At 42.4% G+C, this 23,854-nt stretch overlaps 2 protein-coding genes across 3 annotated transcripts in view; both read right to left on the minus strand.

The window, feature by feature from the left end:
- The window catches only part of dars1 (aspartyl-tRNA synthetase 1), a 28,533-nt gene extending 16,805 nt beyond the window's left edge, over positions 1–11,728 (minus strand). Inside the window, exons 1-6 of the mRNA XM_083996451.1 lie at positions 11,564–11,728; positions 8,454–8,556; positions 5,292–5,321; positions 4,845–4,902; positions 3,169–3,261; positions 1,784–1,886 (exon numbers count right to left, since the gene is read on the minus strand). Of these exons, the coding sequence (XP_083852577.1) occupies positions 1,784–1,886; positions 3,169–3,261; positions 4,845–4,902; positions 5,292–5,321; positions 8,454–8,556; positions 11,564–11,586 (410 nt within the window). The 5' untranslated portion in view covers positions 11,587–11,728. The remainder of the gene's footprint in view (positions 1–1,783; positions 1,887–3,168; positions 3,262–4,844; positions 4,903–5,291; positions 5,322–8,453; positions 8,557–11,563) is intronic.
- Positions 11,729–15,144: 3,416 nt separating this feature from the next.
- On the minus strand, positions 15,145–17,168 carry cxcr4b (chemokine (C-X-C motif), receptor 4b). 2 transcript variants are annotated; one of them, XM_083997439.1, is made up of 2 exons: positions 17,093–17,168; positions 15,145–16,804 (listed from the first exon to the last, which is right to left on the minus strand). In XM_083997439.1, the coding sequence occupies exons 1-2, from the start codon at positions 17,096–17,098 to the stop codon at positions 15,680–15,682; spliced, it is 1,131 nt and encodes a 376-aa protein (XP_083853565.1). In that variant the 5' UTR covers positions 17,099–17,168; the 3' UTR covers positions 15,145–15,679. The 2 variants fall into 2 exon arrangements, with proteins under 2 accessions (XP_083853565.1, XP_083853564.1); XM_083997438.1 differs by having other exon boundaries at positions 15,145–16,807; positions 17,093–17,156.
- Between the last annotated feature and the right edge of the window lie 6,686 nt (positions 17,169–23,854).

Here is a 23,854-nt window from a genome sequence, read left to right on the forward strand (position 1 = left end):
CTCCGCGGTCAGATGACAATGTATGACACAACCATCCAACGGTCCAACCACGATATTGCAGAACCAGATTGAGGAACGGCTGCACATGAAAGAAACCGTTTGACCGTTACAAAAAGATAAAACATATTGAAACATAGCTGCTGTCCTCAGTGACACAGCCAACTTTTTCTACAACATCTAACAACACGTAGTTTGAAAAGAACCGACCTGTTCCGTCTTGTGTTCGGCACCATTTGACGGCCCGGCGGCTGAGTGGTGGAGAGGAACTTTGGCACGGTCAGGGGGATTTTGACACAACTGACAAAGTGGGGTCAGTGGCCAGGCAGCACAGGTCAGGACTCAAGTCAGAGCAGCACTGACCTTGCCCTCATTAGAAAAATAAACTTGTGTCTCAGTTAAGCTTCTTGTAAACCACAACAACCTGCCAAGAGGCTCCTAGTTTCTCATTTGTGAAAACACACGTATAATGAATGGAAGTGAAATGGTAATTTATGCACATTTGGATATTCATCAAACATTTAGTAGCTCCAACTGTTTACATATAACTCGGGCAGGTGTACTGCGTATATAAACTCCATCATTCATTATTTACTTCTCTCATTAAGGCTGTTCTGCCAGTATTGTCGCTTGTGTTTACTCAAAGTATAACATGAATTAAACAATGATTTGCTCTGCTGCTTATTGTAAAAGCTTTCTAATATAATAACTGCTTTTAATTCTATTAAGCAGAGTCTTCTGCAGATAGTATGTGTCTATGTGTCTGTACTAATTGACCCAAGTGGGTGAAAAGCCGGAAAGAGAGACTGGAGTGGTCTCGGTGCAGGAGATGGTTTGGAAGGATCATGGAGCCTCATACGTCTTTACTGAAACTCAAAACTGTTTTTTAATTACGTGCTCTTAAGTTAAGAGTTTTAATTTAACCGATTTCTTCCAAGTGTTTAGGTCCCTCTGTGTTGCTGAAAGAGCAGACACCAGTTCTGTCTTCAGTCTGGCTGGCAGTGTTTTTCGTGAAGCTGTTAGGCCGTAATAGCTGCTACTTAAAGCTGCTTGAAACACGCCAAGTATTAGGAAACATCACAGTCTCTGCATTGCATTGCTTTACTTCTGTTTAATCCGGTGTAATAACTGCCATTTTGGTTTGGTCAGATTGCAGTTCCGGGCGTTGCTCTTTGCTTAATTTAGCAATAACTGAGCCAGTTAAGTAATTCATGATAAGCTTCCTCATTTACAAATACTCAAACTAAACTAACCAAACAATGCTCGAAAGCGGTAATTTATTGTATACTTAAATAAATTACCTGAATCACACCCAATTATGTGGATTTAAAGTCAAACTTTTTTTTTCTTAATGCACAAATGAGCCCCCTTTGCAAACCACGTCAGCCTAAAGTGGCCTTAATACAAGCCTTACAGCCTTTAGGTGGTGGTCCCTTTAATAAAATGCATATCCGCTGATAATTGTGTTCATTCATAGACGACCAGTAATGGGCTACAATTTAGCTGCTGAGATGACTAATGGCGCTTGGCTCTTAAGCATTTCTTCCTCATCTTATCCAAGCTGCTCTATCTACCATCTCAACAGGAACCGAGCCATTAAAACGCTGCTGTATCCCGCCCTGTTAACAGCCAGCTTTTGTTGTCAAGTAGAAAAAATGATTGATTCCCCCACCATCCACCTCACTCGGAATGTGTGAAAATGGATCGACCGACGATTAGGGCCCAGGATTTTCCCACCATTGTTTTTTTCCCCCTCTCTGACAGGAAGAGCAGTCTCGGTACTCACTTTGCAGCAAACTTGACCATCTGCTTGCTGGCACGATCTCCCACTGCAACTAGTGCCTGCACGTTGAACTGCTGTTGACGCAGGACCAAGAAGCATTGCTTCCCTGAAAACAAAACAAAAAAACAACAATGGTAGATAGTGTCGGGGTGTCAAGACCTCACTCAAACAAGCTTAGCAGGCTTGTCACGATAAAAAGGTTTGGGTGTTTACTCTGAAGCAATGCAAGTTTGTGCAGTCAGAAGAGGATAAGTGTTGCTCGGGATGAGGAGGGTATCCCTCAGCTGTAAGGATTCCTGTCAGCTACAGGTAAAGTGTCAAACATTTGTGAACAGAGTCTTCTCTTTGAAGATCACTGTGTGTAGAGAAGAGGATTGCTCTACACACACACACACACAGACACACACAGACACAGTGTGAATAAGTTAGTCAACCAGTAGACAATCGGACCACCCAGGTACTTTGATGTTTGTTGCCTGAGAGAAGGCAGGGCTGCTGGGGATAACAGTGGTGCCAAAATCCCACCAACAGATGCACCTCATTCCAGACAAAATCAGGATGTTATTCTGCTCACACGGACATCCTTACAGCGAGCAGGGAGAATGAAGACAGGAGCGGAGGGGAAGTGACTCTTGACTGTGGAAGTTATCGTGAAAGGAAACGGCAAAAAGATCATCACTGAGCACTTGGTTTATTTGTTATCACAGATTTAGCACGCAGTGAAAAGGCTCCATCTTTCCTACAGAGATGTAATAATGTGGTGGAGCTCAGTGGGTTCATTGTATTCAAATAGAGCAGCTATATGGATGCCAGTAGCTGCAATGCAGCAAACAGAGGTTATCTGATCTTCCAGTTGGCAGTGATGCTAATCTGACAATGATATCAAAAACACCCTCAGGTTGTCAAACACTGCTTAACATGGAAGGAAGAGGGGAAAAAAACTAAGACAGTGCAAACATGATCCTGCAGAGGAATACATTTGAAGAAAAATTCCACATTTCACACTGTGGTGAGGTTTGGGATGTTCCTTCACAAAACTGACTAACTAAAGCTGTTTGAAAAGTTATTTTTGTTGTTTAGCTTCTGACCTTTTGCACTGATGAACCTGGGGGGGGGGGATATCAGTCATCAGGTCATGGGAACACTAACAACAGTCAAGTCAAAGCCAACTGGTATTGGCATTTGGTGTGGAAGAGAAAGGAGTGATGTTGAGAAGTGACTCTTGGGAGACGTTTGAAACATTTCAGTACTGTAGGATTAGCACAGAGGTCATCCAATCTTGGCTGTTTTCTCTCCCCACACAAAGAAAATGCGCTCCAAGCTAGAAAATAGTGAACAAAGACGAGGTTGGGGGGGTGGGGGTTGGGGTTGGGGGAGGACGGTCTCACCTTTGGCTCTGCTGGTGTGGACTCGGGCACGCAGCCAGATTAGCTGGTCAGCTTTCTCAGGAGTGAGGTCTTGGACTCGGACCAATGCCCTGTCTGGCTCATGCACATACAAAAAAAAAAACACAGACATTTTTTTTTTTAGAAATTACTTCAAAGAACTTCTACGCCTTCCCATCTCTGCATTAGGAATCTCACACCTCCCCCACTCCCCCCTCCCCTCCTCTCCTCCCTGCAAACTCCCAAAGGCGGAAAGAAATGTGAATAAGCATGCATGTGCGTGTGTGGACGTACAGCACAATAAAATGCTCGGATTACAGACGTGTCTAATAAATAAGACACACTAGGAGGCCTGCTGAAAGCTGTCAACTCGCCTATTCTCTCTGGGCTCTATGACAAATTGACTCTAGTTTCACCTGTGTCACTCAGGGGCATGCTTTCTCCTCATTATCGGCGAGCAAGAGAGGCAGACAACGAGGCTACACCAGAGAAAACAGAGCCGCCCTTTTGGCTGGGAACTCTGCGTCAACCCACATGAAAGCCCTCAGCCCCCCCTCCTCCTCCTCCTGTCCCTATGGCTGAGCTTGGCATGCAGGTGAGGGAGGCCCCCACTTTGTTTGCTGCCACTGGAGCTGAAAGAGCATCCAGACAGATGGACGACCTCGACAGGTTTCGCCTGCCGCCTCGTTCATCTGGGAGTTATCACGCGCTATTAGTTACTGCAATTATCGCTGATGTCGCTTCGATTTGTGATAAGAGAAGGGATCAAACGCATTTTTCACGATGCTTATCGGGTGAAGATCGTGCCACATCAGTAACGTTTGACGGCAAGGCGCTCGTGACCCCAGACATTCTGGATCAAGGATGTCATCATGTATCAAAACATGAAGTTTTGAGGATCTGCACGTTCTCCGTCTCGTCGTGTCATTTGGATTTCTTCACCTTTAGAAAGCTTGTTCAGGTGAAATACCTGGGTTTCTCAACATGGGGTTGACCTGTTTGTGACTTTCATAAAATAATGACTTTCAAGAACTTTCTTTCACATTTATACAATTATTTCTAAGATTTACTCTATTTCAGAATTACTCACTTACTGACATTAACCACCATCTAAGCTCTATGGCAGTACCAATTACATAACAATAAGAAGACACAGTTGATACAAGAAGCTGACAGATGCCAGATGACTGACAGGAAACTACAACGCACGAGATAAAAACTCTCACTAAACTTTGAGACATTAAAATAATATTTGTTCCAACCAAAGGAAGTCATTGTATTTACAGTGTGAACTGAATTCTGTGAATCTCGTTTCACACTGTGTGGGTGTGAATAAATGTGTTCTTCCGAGATGCATTTATCTCTCTCACCGTGTTGACATTATGCAGACACATTTGAAAAGGAAAGTGTCGACATAAACAGTAGGCACACAATGAAAAATGCTAAAGGGAGCGATCAGTCTAATGTTATGCACTGAGAACAGCAGGAGCAGGGAAAAATGTAAATGATTCTAAAATGATGTGTTTTCGTCTAACATGAAAACATCAACTATCACCTTACATGACAGAGAAATGGGAACTACAGTGTGAAATCTTCAAAAAGGAAAAATCATCTTTGTTATGTTTAGATTTTTCTTCTGTGTTTTCAACCAAAAGCTGCGTTTGGTCCATGATACTAACCCAGCTTCTGTTGGGACTGGACCATTGCTGACACACCATAGCGGTCCTTGGCAAAGTCCTGAGAAAACAGAAGCAGAGCATCTTAGCAGAGATCAGCAACGTCATAAAACAGCTAAATAACCCATCACATCGTACATTTCCTGGTGTGCGCATCAGCTATGTGTTGTTCTTAACAGCCACTCTACCACTTGGATTCCAGAAGCGTCAGTCTGTCTGTCTACTACATGCGAGATAACGGGCAGAACAGATAATGACGCTTATCGTGATTGTGTGAGAAAATTGTACAACAGAAAAACAGACGCATTGGAGTTCGGCGTGCTGGTATTTGCATACAAACTGTAGCAAAGGTGTGAAAGCAGAGGTTGAATCAAAGTCAGGCAGAGAGGCAGGAAACCCGTCTGTGGGAAAGGGTGAACTGTGATCTGTGATCTGTATGGGAACACTTACATCTTCCTCTGTGCTTTGTTGCTCAGCAGCCTGAAACACAAAGAGACGACAGGGGTTTAAAGGGCATCGCCAATAGCCAGGAAATAACAACAAGAGGACTATCTATTAAATTCTAGCATGAAAAATGTTCAAAAACATTCAGCTTCAAATGGAGCGACTTAAAACATTTTGCTACAACAGCCATGTAAATTGTGTTTTCATCTTGCGCTATCAGGGATTTGAATGAAATTAATAAATCATAGCTCCGTCCTGGAGTCAAGCCTTAGATCCCTGGAATGCACAGCTCTTTCACACATTACTCTAACATATCATAGACAATGAGCAATGGCAGCAGGAGATATTGCTTTGTAATAGAAACAGAATAAGTGGACAGATATTCTTTATCTCTGCACTGACGTATATGCAAATGACTCCCAGAGTGAGATGAGATCCAGCCTTGGCAAAGTTACAATTCCATTTTCTATGCAAATTGATATTGGAGTTGGAAATGGCTGGTGGCAGTGGACTGAATTGGAATCACCCATCCTTGATACGATAATACAGTCACATGATGGATGATGTTGCAGCTTACGATCAGCTGAATATAGACCTGCTGTGGCTATGAAGCAACCGCCACACACCGGAGAGACGCGTGTGACAAGTGTCAGCGAGAGAACGTCGACAACTGGAGATAACACAGCAAACGCCAAATAAACAACCCAGCTTCTCCTTGGTAATGCTTACTGAACCGTGCCACTGTGGGTAGCAATAGCGTGTGCATTACACTGTGACAACACGTGCTTCTTCCATAAAGCTTGCTGACTGGGTTTATCCAGCTGGAGGACAGGAAACATCGCCGCTTTCACCATGAAAAGCCACTTGATACGCAACAGACACACGCACAAGGCTGTCTAATCAGTCTTGGATAAGTTGGAGTCAAGCTGGATGACATAGTTCTAACAAGGAATACAGATTCCCTCATTAACATCCATTTACATTTCAAAGACAGTCTAAAGAAATTAGAAATTCACCAATATCAATCTGGACGTTGACCTCGTTAAGTTCATCTGGTGTCAGCCTAAAAGTCAGGTAATATTTTCTGTTCTGCTCCAACTGTGGTACGTTGAGCTACTTCTGGTAACCAATCACTTCCTGCATGTGCTTCACAAATCGTGCATTTTACTGTTAAAGGTATGTGGTTAGGTAATGTCACCGAGGGTTTGATCATATTCTGAAACTTTTTCTGGATGTAGTGTCAGTAATAACCCTAAATAACATTGAGGAAGTCATTTTTAAAAGAGAGTAGCTCAGGAGAGTGGCTCATAGACTGAGTTATTATCAGATGAACAGAATAGTTATAGCACTTTTGCTAGTTTAATAGGCCAGAAAAAAAGTAATGAGAGCATATGTGAAGTGGTTAAATGACCTGTATATCCATGCTATCTAAACTGGTGCCTTTTCTCTCAGCTGGTCTGAGAACAGACAGGACAGGAACTGCAGCTTGGTTTACTGCAACTCACCTTGCTTGTCAGGTAGGTATCTGTACACAACACCACCTGCCACCCTGCAGCGTTTACTATGCGGTTTCCTGGCTTTATGCGAGAGCGGCCAGAAAGATGCTTCGTTGTCACAGCGAAGGACTGTCCACATGTATTCTTGAGCAAGATTGTAATAGTTTGTACAAAATTTTAAGGCACCGGTTGTGAATTTCTCTTTAAACGGAAAGATAATTACTCTAATGCAAAGTTACAGCCCTAATATAGATAAATGAGCATTGTGAGTTTCCTATTGATGTGTGCTGTACAAGGCTGCCTGAGTTTGGGTGTTGACATTAGTTTTATCACAAGAAAGGATTTGTGCAGTGTAGTTTAAGTATCCAAAACGACTTGCATGTGTGACGGTGAAGTGCAAATGTCTGCAGTGCAGTCACTTCAGTTCACTTCAAAATAATGTGACACTCATTGTTCTGTGAAGATACAGAAGTACTTTAGCTCTGGCTTTGTTGCACATTGAAGGAATATAGTAGCCAGTTTGCCTAGCTGTTGGTGACAACTCTGTCAAAAGCTGTTAAAGGTGGAGCCATGAAGAATTTTTCTGGATCTTTATTTAAAGGGATATTCCAGCGTAAGTTTAACCCATGGTCTAACACACCGTGCCAGAGTGGCCGAGAGTCTTTCCTATCCGTCTTCCCTCTCTGTTTCTAACAATAAATTAGCAAGTGTTGACAGGGAAATGAATGGAGTTGAGTTGCTCAAACTATCACAGTCAGCAAAGTGTGCTGCATTTTTGGAACTGAGTGTTAACTTTCTGGACTTCTTACTTTTCTACTGCACTCGGTAATCGACTCATCAGGGCTTCCCCACAACGAGCAAGCAGCTGGGGGAGAGTGGGTGAGTTTTGTTTTCGTCTCTTTCTATAAACTAGGCAAACCTAGCAGGTGTTTGATGCCTGGTATTATGGGCTGGGACTCTGTTTGTACTGTTGCTGAAGTTTGTTGCTGTTCTGAGCATTACTTTTTGATGCCGGTTGGTTGGTGGAGGAATCGACAGCAGTGTAATGCTATTGTGCGGTCTTTGCTGAAGTTGCTACAACTAAAGAAGCTAGCGGTCGGCAAACTTGATCCCCCGAGGGGGGGGTCTTACACGATGTCACAGTGTGTTAGACCATGGGTAAACTTGTGCCCGGACTACCCCTTTAAGTGAAAACACTTAGAAAGGTTTCTAAGTCAAGTCAAATTTCAGCTTTAAAAGCTTTAAAGACTGAAACATTGTTAAGCAACCGTGTTGAGGATTTTCTGGTTCATTCCCTCTCACATTTATGATGTGCCACAGTCATCCATGAGGACTTCTGGAGGTCAGTAGCTTTGTGGTTAGTCTGATCTCCATTGTGTAGAAGGGTTGCAAATGCATGTTACGAGGGAGCTCGTGTTGTGCACTCAGTGTAGAAGAAAATAGCACTTTGTTTGGCTGGACATAAACAAAGTCAAAATGACAGGAATACTTAAACAATGGCTGCTCGTGCCCCCCTGCCGGCTAATCTACCCTCCTGGACCCACAATGCCCAGCAGGTCGGCACGTCACAGCCTCACCAGCTGTAAGTCAAGAGGAGGTGACGGATGTCAGACAACAAACCTAAAAGGAGAAAAAAAAAAGGAAAAGAAACAAGTGCACGCCACGCACTGACCAGCTTGGCTTGTTTCTCAGCCTTCTTTGCAGCTTTCTCTGCTTCCTTCTGCTGTTTCTTCAGGCCTTTCTTTGACTGAGCCTGCTGCTCCTCCTCCGCCGCCCTGAAACAGGAAGAAACACACAACATAAACATTTAACTCAACTTCCGCCTCCTATTTCTCCTTCATCCCATGAGGAAGTTGTTGACCGCCTGGGAAAATTAATTCTGAACCATCGCCACCTTCGGCTTTTAAGTCTAAACAACCTTTAATCCCATTGTTTTTTCACACAACACAGTGAACGGAGGGCTGGAAGGACAGCAGCTAAAAGCAGAGATGTCAGAAAGTAAGACCTGCGGGATAAACACCGGCTTTAAGGAAACAGTCTCACTAACGCTTTCCTAATCCATTATCATAGCTGTGGAGAATACAGATTATCCGATTATGATAACATTTACTCTTATCTGAAAGTAAAGGTGTCTTTATTTGCTGAATACTTCTGCCATACAGCACAACACAATAACAGCCCTGATAAGTGTTTGACATTTGCCTATAAAGTAAAGTTTGTTTTGCAGCAGCATGCTGAGTAAACACCATCAACCAACTATCTACATGTGGCAATTAAGTCACAAAACAACATACAGGACGGCGATGTCAGTTACGAGTTGTAAACCTTGGTAAACAGTTCAGTAACAGTTAGACACTTGGGCATATTGGTTCACGGTTATTGACTTTAACAACAGTATTTAAGATATAAAATACTGCATTTGAAAGTGAAAGTAAAATACAAATGCAGGTGTTGTATGCAGGCTGACATCAGCAACATAATCACTATTATCAGTCACCTGCTGGGAAGAGGTGAGCCTATATTTTAGGTCAATGACTAAAAAGCCGTAAAAGATACAGCTGCAATAAACCAGAGGATCGCAGTCGTCATTTTCGGGCCGGTCTCTGAACTTTGCACATCTTCACATCAGACGCTGCTATAATAAAAGTGTGCTTATATTGAGGGAGAATGGCTGAATGAGGGGTTGTTTGGTTTCTCAGGCATCAGGTGTGTAGGCCTGAAGGAAGTCAATGAGCAGTAAGAGAGCTGCTTAGTTACAGGAAATAACAAGGACCAAAAGGCAACTATGAATAGCACTGCAACTTAAACAAGAAACAAAAATCACAACAGATGATGGGAGGACTTACACCTGGTTGTACACTTCCCCTTATTACAAACTTTAAAACGAACACCACTGGGTGAATTTCTTTTTATGAACAAGAAATAAATCATTCTAAGTTTGTGGAAAACTTCTTCTTTAAATATCTTAATCTATTGGAACAAAATATGAAACCAATATGAACAAACATATAAATATGAACAGCCTGGTGCCATCTTGTCTCACAGCTGTGTTATTAACCTGGACCACATTTTAAGAGAAGCGTGTGGAGGAGATCAATAAAAATGCACTCCAGCTGGTTTATTTATATGTTATGCTAGCCTGTTGAATGTGTTAAACTGGATCAACAATCTTTGTTTCCCTCAGGCAAGTACGTGAGTTCAGTCGTACTGTCTGGAGCTGCTGTCTACAAAAACCACCTACTGTCTCCTGCCAAACCAGTACACAGCATCTGCGGCTCCCTGTTCTCTCCACAGCTAATTAACACACAACACAGACAAATGACTCCATGTTGTACAGTAATGGGCAGATGTCTTTTCAGCAAAATGTCGTCACTCAGTTCATTAGTAGCACATATCGTGATGGAATATAATATGTCCAGGAGAAGGTGTATTACAAGCCAGACCTTCTACAGCTCCAGTGTCACACCTCGTTTTTACATCATTAAAAAAGGTCGATAAATCATTGGAACAGTTGAACATGAAACAAAATGTTATCAGTCGGTATAAGAGGCTTGGCAATCCAAAGTACACGAAGGAACCAGAACAATCGAAAGCCGTAAAAGTGATAGACAAAATGTTACAGACACGATTTAATGAACTCAATTCTGTAATATTGAAATAACAGACATATATTTAACTAAATTATTATCAAGAAGATTAATTTGCTTGACTCCCTTAACATCATATTCTTCCTGTATCATGAACTCTTACTGAAAGCAAAGTGGCCTAGAGGGGAAACTGGCAAAGCACAGCAGTGGAATGTGGATGAGCATGACCCGACAGGTCGGAGCCTACAAACTGCTGCTGGAGAACTAAATGTGAACTATTGATTTGTATGTGGCAAAAGAGCATAATAATAATGCACTGCTGCACAGTGTGGTAGTGGTACTGACAGATCTACAGCGAGTGGTGAACAACCATACAGCAGATTGTGGGCTCCTCTTCAGCCCAGGCTGAGAGCCATCCACTCATACCTCTTCTGACGGGCAGACGGTATTAGAGAGACCCCGGTCACCCTGGTCACCACCTGTTCATCACGCTCATCTCTGGCAGCCTCAAGCTGCTGGAACCATAACAATAACTGTTGTGTCATAAACTGACTTTGTTTGAGTTGTTGATTCCATACCTCCATAATGATACCATTGCCTGTGACTATACAATATGTGTGATTTACACTATGTTTATGCCAGGTACATGTGTGGAAAATGTCCACTCTCTATAGGATACTCTATATGATGTAATGTGACTCAACCAGATTTCAAACAGGTATCAATGCAAATCCACTATGCAACACCCAGTTTTTTGAGTTTATAATTAAGATTTAAGTAAATATCCTTACATATAATACCTCTACTTTATATTCACCAAGTTGTAAATATGCCTGAAGTCACCAGAGAACTTGCTAGGTTTGTGAGCAATCTTGTAATGCATTTCAAGCAGTGCAGTGCAACCAACACGAACTGACAAACTTTTTCAACAACAACACATTCAGTCACGCTGCTTTACTGCATGGTTTGAGTTCTGCTGGTGCTTGTTTCTATATGTCTGACACTTTAAACATTTTGTTAATTTCGGTAAACGTTGTAACTACTACACTTAAACTGCCAGCTGATGCAATCTGCTGCACGTTCAGGCAACGCCAGCTAACTGCTAACCATGCTAACTCCACCGCACGGTGATTAAAATGGTTTGTGTGCTGAGGGGCGTGAGTGGAGGACAGCAGCGCTCCCACGCCAGCCTTACCCCTGAACTCCCTCTTTAGTCATGTCGAGCTGTTTTCTTGAAGAATGAGGAGAAAATAGTTCACGGCTGTCTGACAGAAAGGCAACACATCAGCTGTTCAGAGCATGGACGGACACGGGAAGGAAGGAGCTGTTTTGACGGAGCACCGCATATCGGTTGCTAAGGTGACCGGCTAGAAACAAATGGCTGACGTTAGTTCCGACCCCCGCAGAAAAGTCAGGCGCAGACAGGAGCTGGACCAGTCTATGAGCTGGACAGAAATAATGGCAACACATGTTGGGAAATAAATAACTCATCTTGCTCGGAAATTGAATTATAATACAGTGCAAATGAATCAGCAACATTCAGCTCTATAAACATTTCTGGAAAATTATGCTACATCGATTGGTGAAGTGAGAATGGGAAGCTGAGTGATTATAGCCTAATGAATAATAAGTCACATCAATTTATATCTGTAAGCCGCAAATTCACAGAAGTTATTTCAAGGTAGGCTACTTTAAAAAAAAAAAAATTAAAAAAAAGCAGATCCTGACCCTCTCTTCTAATAGCCTATTATTACAATATCCACCAAGAGCAAGCATTTGGCCACAGTGGCAGGGAAACACTTGCTTTGAAGGAGAGAGACTCAGAGTGGAAAACCAACTGACTTGACTGGTTTGGTTGGGAGGGATAGCTTGGGGGGGGGGGTAGCAGAGCAAAATCCCAGCATGTATAGGGACATTAACAGTGATGGGAGGCAGGAATAACAATGGTAATGGTGACTGCAATGCTACAACTGAAATTAGTATAAGTAATAATTAAAGTTAGTAACAGTAATAACGATTGTTATAATTAATTTAGTAGCAGGTGTTAAACAGGAGACTGGATGGGGTAGCATTTGGATGACAGTTGCAGATCCAGATTCTACAGCTCTGTAGGTGGGTGGAAAGAGTAACAGAAGGAGAGAAAGAAAGACAGAGGAAGGGGGTGGGGTAGAAGGGTGGCAGGAAGGAGCCAGAGACAGAGAAGGGAGATAGAGAGGTGGCCTCTCTATCTCCCTTCTCCCCATATGGTTGACGGTTAGAATGATACAGTCATTTTCAGAAGGTTTACAGAATTAATACGTGTTGAATGGCATTCAACCAATGACATTAAAGTGTTTTTGGGGCATTTGTACATTTTTAATGAGATAATATGGAGACACAAAGCAATAAATACCACAATATGTTGGATAAATAGTCTGTGGTCTAAAGAGTCCTGATTTAATAGTCCTTAATGTAAAAAAAAAAAAAAATACCTGAACTAAATAAACACAACTCTGTTAACAAGTGACCATCATGTGTGGGCTTTTTTTTTTTTTTTTTTTTCACAATCACCGTGAAATTACTTTCACGCCTTTGGTTGAGTGCACAAAGTACATCCAGGTATCCAGTGACCTTTGCAGGAATGGCCAGGCACAGTGAGTGATGGTGGCTTGAATACAGTGGGGGTGTCATCAAAGCTTTTCTCGGGCTGTTGGCCACAGGAGCTCCCGGTGCAGGAAACTGCCTTCCTGCAGCTCACTTTTCCAGACAAAACAATGTAACCATTAATGGAGCAGGTCACTGTGTTGGTGTTGCTCTCAAACTTGATTTGCAAAAAGCCCTGTGATTTTATCTCCGTAATCTGGTACATATGCTGTCACTCACAATTTAAATACATTTCAACAGCAAAACCCAAAAGAGTTCCTATCCAGACTGGACAATGGTCCCTGGCTCACTGGTAATGAATCACCAGAATAAACTATTTCCTGTGCATTTCAACAACGGCCAGCAAAGGCCAACAGCTTTGGCCCTTTACCCAATAAAGGAAACGTGAAACCCCTGACTAGCACAGCACACACTCATGAATTTGTCTAAACTAACATTGGAAGTCAGAAGTTTATGATTTTTGCAGCATTGCACAGGAAGATGATGTTTGTGTTTTGCAAAAATGATGACTGCAGGATCATGAGACTATCAGCCTCGGGATTAGAAGGCTGCATCTACAATAAACATCCGTGTAAGGGAATACAGATGCGTACCCGTGAGCTATATATTTTCTCACCACACAGAGAACATGAGCTTCAATAATGAAATACAATCTTCTTGAATTACTAAGGGAGTTTCTACTTAAAATGTGTGCTCTCAAGTGGGAATTTATGTGTTTGAGTGTGTGTGAAAGGAATGGTTATTATTATTATTTAGAAAAACACTTTTAATAGGCTACACATTCAACCAAATCCATAAAGCAAATGACATGTGAAGGTAATGTTGAATTGTACTCAAAGCACAGTCACGGTCAAGTGTTGACCACTAACAATGAACTACAACTAAATATTATATTCTCAATTATCAATTTACTGTGTATCTCACAATCTACACATCAAATACAGATCCCAATCCAGCAACAAGGATTCCCCGATGTGAACTGAGAAAGAAGAGGATGAAGAGGATTCATTTGAGTACAGTGAGGTGTTAATCACAAATCTCTCTCTGCGTTGGTTGAGGCAGCACGGCTCTTATGCTAATGCTGAATCATTTGGGATCATTTCCAACTGAAAAAGCATCTCTTGTTTTATCCTGTTTCACTGCAAGAGACCAGAGCTCCAAAATACCCATTAACCTTGGGGCTTGATGGGGGCACTTCACACCCGCTTTACATGTAAAGAAATGGAAATCCACCTCTATTGGAGACTTGAATGGATGCCAGCACTGCACTGCACGGAGGCCATTTGACGACTTCATTCTCCCTGACATCTATTGTTGTCAGCTTCCTTTGGTCTCCAACTTGAACTTAGATTTTTATCATGTAAAGCACAGAGCCCACAGAGAGACTGACATGACTGTGTGTTAACACTTGTCATTTTTATGTCTTACATTGTCACCATATAATTCTAACAGATTAATCACCAGTGATATACTGCTTAAATCCTCAGCAAAAGACTTTGACTATTTCCATTTTCAGAATATGCAACCTGCGTTCTGAATGGTATTGTTTCTGTTTTGTGGGTCAGGCGATAGCACGGTTGACCCATTGACCCGTTCAGTGAAGAGAACGAAGGAGGTAAAACTTGTTTGCCAAAAATAATGGAAGCAGTAGATCTTGGGATCTTTCTTGAAAAGAAAAGAAGCCAAAGGGGAACTTAACGTGGTATTTTCTTTGTCAAGCAGCCATATGGCTGCTAATTATAACTGAAGACTTTAGCCTTTGTGTAATGGGTGCTTAAGATGTAAAAGTGCACAGATGTTGTTGCAATTACAGGGTCTGTCTGTTCAGTCCGCCCTCTGCTTTGCTTTACAGCCAGATCAGGTGGAGACATTTGTGTGAGGAGACCCCCCACCCCCGATGCACCCACACACACACACACACACACACACACACACACACACACACACACACACACACACACACACACACACACACACACACACACACACACACACACACACACACACACACACACACCTTTTAACAGAGACACACCTCATCCCCCACCACCAACCCTTGAGGGCAGGAGGATCTGTTTTAGGTGAAAATGCACACCACACGGTTGTTATGAGAAGCATGGGTTTTTTATTTTTTACATACAAAAACAAAACAATAAAAACTCGACTGGTACAAAAAAGCAGCATGCAGTTTGTTTCTTTTACAAAACTTCCAGTGTAAAGACAATAAATAATAGCTTCAAGAAAATCACACAACAACAAGTGCGAACACACAAATGCTACACAACTATATACAGGTTTCCAAAAGCAATGACCGTCCCTGAAAACAGACAGGAGCACCGTATGCCTCTGTATGCCTGAGCTTTGATACTGCAACACTGGTTGTAAAGAGGAAAACAGGGAAAATGGAGCTTGATTGTAAAGCTGGGTGAATTGAAATGAGGCACTGCCTGAGGATACAATCTGCTTTATGGAATACAAAATTTACAAAAGTTGCAATTAAACAATCCTCACAACACACACAATTGCCGTAAACAAGGCAAACAAATCAAAATGTATAAAAAAAAATCTGTTTTTACATCTGTACAAAATGTAGTTAAGTTCTTTGAAATTGAAGCTTAATTGTTTTATCTCCAAAGTGTAACAAGTCACAGACACTTTGTGGTGATTGTTAACTCGACAAAACACTTGAAGACTCAGATTCAGTCGACACAGATGAGATTGGCCCGCGTTTTTTAGTCATAAGAGTCACTTTCTGACTTGATTTGCTGTTGATTGTCAGTGCACTCCTGGCTGTTTTCTTAAACTTAACTCCCAGGAAAGCGTAGAGGATGGGGTTTAGACAGCAGTGGAAATAGGCCAGTGCCTCAGTGATAGAAATCCACTTCTCCACCGCCTGCTGCAGATCACAAGAGGAGGGGACCACGTTGAGCATAATGAGAGTGTCCAAAAAGATGCCAATGCAGTAGGGCAGCCAGCAGGAGAAAAAGCACAGGATGAGGATGACCGTTGTCTTCAGCGCCTTCTTCTTCAGCGCCTGGCCCTTGCTGCCTCGCGACAGCTTGGCAATGATGATGCAGTAGCAGATGAGGATGACCAGGCCGGGCAGTATGAAACCCACCAGGATGTGCTGGAAGCGGAAAACCACCGTCCATATGAGACTGGTTTTCTCCGGGTAGATGCGCTGGCAGATGATCCTGGAGTCGGTCTCGAAGCTTTCATCCATGAAGGGCACGTTGGAAGACTCCAAGGTCTCCACCCTGGCGAAGACCATGTCAGGTACAGTCAGTATGGCCGCGGGCAGCCACACACCCACATAGATCACTCTGCTTGCAAGCAGCTTTCTCGTGGCTTGGCTGTTGGTGGCCCGTACAACTGCCAAGTACCTGTCTAGGCTGATGAAGGCCAGGATCAGCACGCTGCTGTACAGGTTGACTGTGTGGATCATGTGCACAGAAACACAGAGGAACTGTCCGAAGTACCAGGTCTTGACTGCATCCACGGCCCAGAAGGGCAGAGTGAAGACAAACAGGAGGTCAGCCACAGACAGATGGAGCCGGTACTTGTCTGTCATAGTTTTGACCTTTTTCTGGTAGCCCATGACAACGACGACTAATCCATTGCCAATGACTCCCAGAACAAATATTATTCCGTAAACTGTGGGTAGGAAGATCTTGTTGAATTCGCTGCTCAAAGCTCTGCCACATGGCTCCTCATAATCCAGATCAAAGTCTCCAGACTCCTCTGAGCTGTTGTCTGTGCTGTTGCCTATGTCAAAGGACAGGTCAAAGTCGTACTGCTGAAAAGGAATTGGAATTGCAAAATTAGAAAACTTTTCAACATCACACTGTTCATCACTTCACTTGTCAAACCAAGAAAAAAAAGTTATCAAAAGTTCGAGTTTTTTTTTATTTTTTAACTAATTTGAAAAACAAAAAAAGTAGATACAGAGTGAGAATATGGTGAATTAAAACACGTTTGACAGATATTACTTAAACTATAATTAAACAGCCCCAAGTAAAAAAAAAAACACGCACAACTGCCAAAAAATAAGCTTAGAAAAACAACAAGACAGTTAACTCACCTGCATGTTGACCACTCTTTGGTAAACCAGCTCTATGAGTGAATGTATGGAGGTGTCTCTGTGAGCGACGCAGAGGGATCAGTGAGTTTTCTGCCGGAGCCTACACATTCAAACATTAAATACCCCGGCCCCGCTCTGACCCCTCCCCCTTGAGGAGGAGCGACAGGTCGCGCACTCTCCCAAAACGGATCGACTATAAAACCAACTGCGCCTGTGGTGAGGGCGTCACTCTCTGAAACTTTCTCAACCTCCGAAAAAAAAAAAAACTGTCTTGTCTGTTGGCTCCTCGCCTTCACCAACGTGCGAGGCTGAACCAAGAGCCTGGGGACAATTTCATTATGACTTGGTCCCTGTAACGAATATTTCAATGACAAGAAAAAAAAAAATGAAGAGAAAGAAGATTTTGGTGACTTTGGTTCCCTCAACAATTCAAACTTCCTTATTATTTTGTTTTTCATCCATTAGGAAGTTAAGATATTTTAAAACAAGAACTGTAGGCCTACTAATAGATTTTTGGAGGAACAGTCTGATAGGATGCACAAACATACACACCACTATGCTGCTGCAACAGGAACCTCTTGATAACACCACATCACAGATCACTTCAAATGATTAAAACACAGCATGTGTGGACAGATGTGGATTTTATTGTTGTACAGTAAGAACAGGTGTTATATTTGATCATATTGCTAATTATGATGTGGTGTACATAGAGCCATATGTTATGACATACTATATAAAGTGTCTGCACAAAGTTATTGAAAAATGACAGAAATTGTGGGTTTACACAAGTCTTTCTGGTAATACATCATCATCTAGGCTGCCTCACATTTTGCACTTCCCTCCTCATTCAGCGTGGAGCAAGGACTGACATTTAGCTTGGTCGTTTCTCTCTCTCTCTCCTTCTCTCTCTCATTTCCCCCTCCACAAATCACTTTATTACTGTGTCTGATGACAGTTTTCATCAGCTGATGTCTGAATCTGTCCTCACCTGTACACACGCACTGTCACTTCTCAAGTGCTGTTATGTCTGCGCGCTCAAGTGCAAAATGACCCCCAGTGGATTTGAAAAGAACCACACACCCTGTAATGTGGGATTTCCGTAAAACGGCTCTTCGAGCCTGCGTGTGTTGAACATTCATCCCCTCACAGCTTCCCCGGCCCTCTCTGATTTCAGTTAAGGTTGTGATGACAGGGCCACGAAACTCCCTGCCCTGCCTTCAGAAGGCACTGAGGGTTGCCTGAAACTGAATATCCTACATGTGGCATTCAAATACCACTTCATGTCTTTGATATATGAGAGAAGTGATGGATTCAAGGAGTTGATCAACATCACTGATTCAGTTGATGTCATCCCCATGTCCTAAAGCTACGTGACAGCATCAAATTTTAAAAGCAGCGGGACATGACCACATTTTCGTTGAACATAAAATTGTTATGTATCTACTTAGCATTAGCAACCGCAATATGAGACACATAATGTTACCCTGTTGTCAGAGGGAAAAGCCTCTATTTTACAAGATAAAAACCTTCTCAAGCACTGAAAATCGGTCTCTTCCGGATATTCCCACTATTTTCAGAGGACAGTTAATGAGGTTTAGCAACTACAAACACAGTTACAACTGAATTTAGCACTTCACATTTCCCCCGAAAACCCCCCAAAACTTGCCACTGTCTATAAACACAAAGGGGCATTTATCAAAACCACTGCTGTTTGTGGTGTGGCTGCTTGTCTTCCTTTCCACAATATATAACGTCCAATGCAGAGGAGTTGCATCTGATTGCAGTATGTGTGGAGTTCAGTTTATAGCCACTTCATATTTCTGCATGCACCAGGTCTGGTTCAACAGAAATCCCCTGGTGTGAGGAGAAACAATGCAGTTTTCATTTTCAATTTCTTTAGAAAGAGGACAGGCAGCACATGAGGCACCCACAAAAACACACACAGGTTCATTTACAGGTTATCTGAAGATGATTATTTAATGCAATAACACCACAGTCATGAATGAATAATCTAATAATAAGTGATAATTCAGCTTTCACAGATATGCTAGTAACACGTCACTGCATTTAAATGAATGTATTAATCCCGCAGTTGGTCTTATCAAAGTGGTGGTAGACTAATCCCATGTGTTTGGCATCCTCAGATCCGCCTGCAGTCAGACTCCTGAGGAGAGGAACAGGGGGAATCTGCAGCTCAGAGAAAGGCCACTGTATTGATATGATGCTCTTATCAACGCCATTCAGCCACAGACAGTTTCTCTGTTATCTGTCTGAGAGCAGAACTCCTGGATTTCATCTGAATTACATATATTTTATACTTTACATTCTGCAAATCGCTTTCACAGCACAGGGGAATACCTCTGACGCAGGTTTTTTCTCTGACGCTTCCAGAAGTAGATAACCTCTGAAGCCTCGGTGTGTTTTCAAAAACTCCCCAGTTTCTCTTATTTCCCACGACTGTTTGTAGGGTCACAGTTAGGAGCTTTGAATTTATTCAATGTTGAGGCATTGGATTGATTGTGCCGGCATCTGTGTGCAATCTTTGATAATTTCACCAACACAATTTAACTTAACTCAACCAAGAAAGCCATAACCACCAACAATATGAGGGTCACATTTTGATTTATTTGTTCTTTCTTAAAAGATTTCACATAAATCCCCACTCACTATCATTTATTCTTAAATATTGTGGTATTTAAAGTAGATCCTATGCACGGGGAGTTTAGGAAAATGTTCAATTGGTGCCATAACTTCATAACTTTCACATATTTGATCTTTGTCTTGGCACACAACAATTTCCAGAAAAAAGTACCAAAATCAATCCACTTTTAGACCTGACCTTTTATCTTCGTCGAGTGAATTTGCACGTGGAGCTTATCATTTTGTAGGATTTCACTCCTAATAATAAATAAAACCTTCTTTTTTTTAATGCATCTGCAAGATATCTGCAGCCTCCCCTGTCAGCATGAGGATTCAGATTGCTATCGGGCCGGCATACAAAAGATCTGTGAGCCTCTTAGAATACAAATCACAAGAAGTGTGAACGACAGCGAAGCGGGCTCTTCAGTGAAGAATGGCTATTGAAATGAAGCAGAAGAATGCCAGCAAGATAAAGAAAAGAATGAGCACTGCTGTTCAGTCAACACCAGCCCTCCAGTCCCAACTCATCCCGGCCCCCCTCAGCAAGTTGGTACGGGATAATTTTTCATAATGATACCTCTGCTCAAATATCACCTTCACTTTTTTTTTTTTTTTGAAATCAGCACATAGAAAAATAACATCCAGCCTTTGTTGTTGAAGCTGACTCTGGGTGTTGACCATAAATGCACAAAAGGTTTTGGGCAACTCAAATACCTTTAATCTCTTGTCTGAGCACTGAAAAGTGGTTTAGACGTATTTCAACTCAAAGTGTGCACAGACTAACTGGGTGTGCTTGTCAAGTGCATCGTGGACTCCATTGTGTAACAGCGAGAGGAGAGGATTTTATGTGAGTTCTGATAGGGCTCCATTTCACCAGCACTTAAGTGCACAAAAAAGTATGCTACTCTGCTTTGTTCCATCAGACGTGACCCCCCTCACGTCATTATCCTCACGTATCATGTAGAGAGTCATCGGTAGTAATATTAAATCTGTTTTGCGGCACGTATGTTGTAGTTCCTGCTTCTTCATTAAATTTAATGACTCACACAATATTCCTACCGGGGGTGAAGACTGGAATCCGCTGTTTTTGAAAATGACCTCAGATGATGTGAATGTTCCTGCATGTTTGTGCAGTTATGCTCATTATTCACTCTGGAATGCATAACTTTTTTATCTATCTATCTATCAGTCAAGGCTCACTCAGGGTGCCTTTGTTTTTCTATGTCTACACGGTTGATGTGTACAGTGTACAGCCTCTGTTTTGTTTTTGGGGAGAAGGTTGGTCGTGGGTGAGAGTGGTGGTGGGGGGAGGGGGGAAGGGGGGGGGGGGGGGGGGGGGGGGGGGGCTGACTGTCCTCGGCCAAGATGAGAGACTTATCCTTCATTCTCTCTCTGAGCCTTTGTTTTGGTTTTGTCTTGTGTCGAGACAAGAAGAATCAAGCCCCAGTGAGTAAAACACGACCCCTCAAAATGATACTCTTATACACAACTTATCACTGGGGTTTAACCATTACAGTAGTGGAGACACCGTGCAGCAGTGACTGTAATCTCACAAGACTTTGCTTGATTTGAGTGACATGCAGAAGCTGTCGGAGGCATTGTTGGCACAGATAAATATTGATGATTGTATTTACACACAGAAAAAAAAATATTTGTAAAGGCATCCGCTTTGCTCGCTTGCTTAAATGTTTGTGTTTGAAGAAAGAGCTTGAATTTGAACAATAGACCCTCTTTAAAGACAAAGCATGCTCCTTATCTTTGAATGGCACCCACTTAAACTTCCTACTTAGCTGCAGGGCAGCATGTGTCTTTTAAAAACTCTTTCCTAGACCTCATTCAAGGTCACAATACCCCAGTGATTTCAGTATGAATTGCAAGAGCAGTGCAGAAACTCAGCCTGCAGCTCTATAGAAATGACATTCTTGCTCTCAGCATCCTGTGTTTTAGTGTTTTACGATCAAGGGTTACGTGATAATCATTCAGCTATCCATATGATATCCTGCATGAAAAACTTCTGTCATCAGAGGAGGAGAGATACAGGCTTGTGCACAGAATGTTTTTTTTTTTTTTTACCAGAGTTTTTGTACACTAAGGAATGATAATCACACCCTGATTGGAGTCTCATCACCCAATTAAAATGAGTTTAGTGGATATCCACGGTCAGATTAAGCTGTATTCATCATTCTGACAAACTGTAGTGCTGAAGTTATTTTGGAGTCTCAGCAGGATGGAAATACACAAGAGTCCTGCCTTCAAAATGAGGCCAAAGCGATTTATTTACATTTTTTCCCCACTACGTACTAACAAGCATAGCCTGCTGCGCGGCCACCAGTCTGACAACGTTGGTGGGCAAAAACTGGAAGGAGGCGACTCTCCTTTTAAAATTCCAGTACATTTTCACACTGATTACCCAGAATCCTGCTGCTGCCTGTCCTGACATGGACTCCCTGCAGAATTAGACAACAGGGCACGAACCAATAAAAACTGATATGGGTGACACTACCCTCAAGCAGTTAGTGGAGAAATATATATCCATATGTGGCACTCATCCAAAACAAAGCCACAAGACTGGTTGAGAAACACAGCTAGTTGTTGCATAGGAAGGGTGTTTTCTAGTAGTCCATGATAAATGCAAGCAGGGTTCCCTTTCCTTTTTCACCAACGTCTCCACTGTGGTTTTGCCTTGCATCAGTAGTAAAATAAGAAAAAACGACCTCCAGTTCTCTCACGTGATAACATGTCACACAAATGCAATGCAAACTCTCTAGCTCAGATAATTCGAGTGTATTAATTTGCATGACAGTTCGGATTTGCAATTAACAACCTGTTCCTTTTAGGTTTCCTCAAAGAAACAAGGTCATATAACTGTCACAGTCTGAGCGCATCGGAGGCCTGCCACGTTCTGAATAAGTGTCTCCAGTTTTCTCCAGACACCAGGAGATCCCCATGCCGCATTTCCATGCGACAGAAGATCACAGTGAGTGTTCTTTCAGGCTCTCTGCAGGTGGAGGTTCTCCATCTGGCCTGTGTGGACAGTGGAGGAGACTCGAATGCGAACAGAGGCTCAGCTAAGCCCTGATCACTTCAGATAATGAGGACAATGGGCCAGATGACAGCAGATAAGCTTTCCAGAGTCAAATGACCAGAGGAGGGAAAGAGGGAATAAACCTGCTGTCAAGCCAGACCGCCTCATTACGTCGTCTAACATCAAGAGTCTTGAAGGAGAATGTTTTCAAATGTCAACAACAGTTTTATATGCTGGCGCAAACACTGACCAAACCCAAGTTTTATTTTCTTTAGTCCGTTAAACTTTTATTGATTGCCATGTAAACGTAAAATTGAACATTATAGCGTCAATCTCCCAAGGATCTATTTGGTCGTGACATGTGTCTGATCCTCTAGCTACCTCAACAAACATACCTAACCTAACAACAGTTTGTAAAGTAAAATACTTTTATCTAGGATTTAGAAAAAGTGGTAAGCAGAAGTCATCTGGTGCTGTCAGATGTGACTTTGGCAGAAAATGGCGAAGGAGCTCATTTATTGTCACTAGCAAGAATCACCTCGCACGGTCGGATTATTGAAGTAAACATAACACTTTAACCTTTCCAGAGAGGCTCTGTGCGTAGAAAGGCTACAGCCTCTGGCACTCTGCTTTTTGTGCTGATTTATAGCACCACTCACTACAAGCAGACAGGCTTCATTTATTATTTAAACACCGTGATGGAAAACTGACGAGCTGGATTTGAGTATATGGGCATCCCTATCGATGGACAGAGCTTGCTGTGATGAGTGACATTAGGCTGTGGTCTGGACTGAGGGGGGGGGGGACAAGTGTCCAGCACTGGACCAGAACAAAGCACCAGTGGAGAAACATCTATCAGCCCTGGCCAGAGGGATGCTTTAACGCCCCTGTGGTGCCTCCGTGTCTGAAAGATGACACCGTCTACATTGGCTGCCTGAAGCTAAGAGAAAACCAATAGTTGTTTTATTTTCTTCTTCCAAAAGTCTTCAGGAAAAGGACAGCGGGTTGTAAAAACCATCACTGTCTTTCAGCAAGGAAAAAAAAAAATTGTTTGTCTCCACTCCTTTTCATAGTTTGCATTTTGTTTTTCTGCA

This window comes from Trachurus trachurus (assembly GCF_905171665.1).
Source record: "Trachurus trachurus genome assembly, chromosome: 21".
NCBI lineage: Eukaryota > Metazoa > Chordata > Actinopteri > Carangiformes > Carangidae > Trachurus > Trachurus trachurus.